Source organism: Cystoisospora suis, assembly GCF_002600585.1.
Source record: "Cystoisospora suis strain Wien I chromosome Unknown contig_363, whole genome shotgun sequence".
Lineage (NCBI taxonomy): Eukaryota > Apicomplexa > Conoidasida > Eucoccidiorida > Sarcocystidae > Cystoisospora > Cystoisospora suis.
This window is the reverse complement of record NW_027153164.1, coordinates 17182-17609: the sequence shown is the minus strand read 5'-3', so window position 1 is coordinate 17609 and position 428 is coordinate 17182. Positions and strand designations below refer to the sequence as shown.

The 428-nt window shown below is 35.5% G+C and overlaps 1 protein-coding gene across 1 annotated transcript in view; it reads right to left on the bottom strand.

The window, feature by feature from the left end:
- Window positions 1-428, bottom strand: part of CSUI_000919 (cytoadherence-linked asexual protein) — a 14162-nt gene that overhangs the window by 11198 nt on the left and 2536 nt on the right. Inside the window, exon 4 of the mRNA XM_068061126.1 lies at window positions 178-249. Coding sequence (XP_067926896.1) covers window positions 178-249 — 72 coding nt within the window. The remainder of the gene's footprint in view (window positions 1-177; window positions 250-428) is intronic.

Sequence of the window (428 nt, the reverse complement as noted above, 5' to 3'; positions counted from 1 at the left end):
ATAAAGGCTCTCTTAGGCCGATCACTCGACCTAATCCATGCTTGATAGATTTCATGTGGGAGGTTACGAGAAAGACATACCGTGAGAAGAGATGAGCCACAGGGTCTACTATTAAGAGATGTATTGACATATATGTAAATCCAATAGACATATAGATAGAAAATCTCCCATCCTTACCTTCAATTCCTTTAACGATATGATCGGCAGTGAGAAGCTCTTTCAAGGCCTCAATGTTCGCTGCTTGCATGGCTGTAAACAGAAGAAGTCATCTCACATACAATACAAGTCATACATACATGAAATAGGCTAAAAGCTGCCTGATACATAAGAGATATATAACATACTCAACACACATACATATAGATACATGTATATGATACCTATAATATATGTAACGTGTACATGTATATATAATATATACATATATA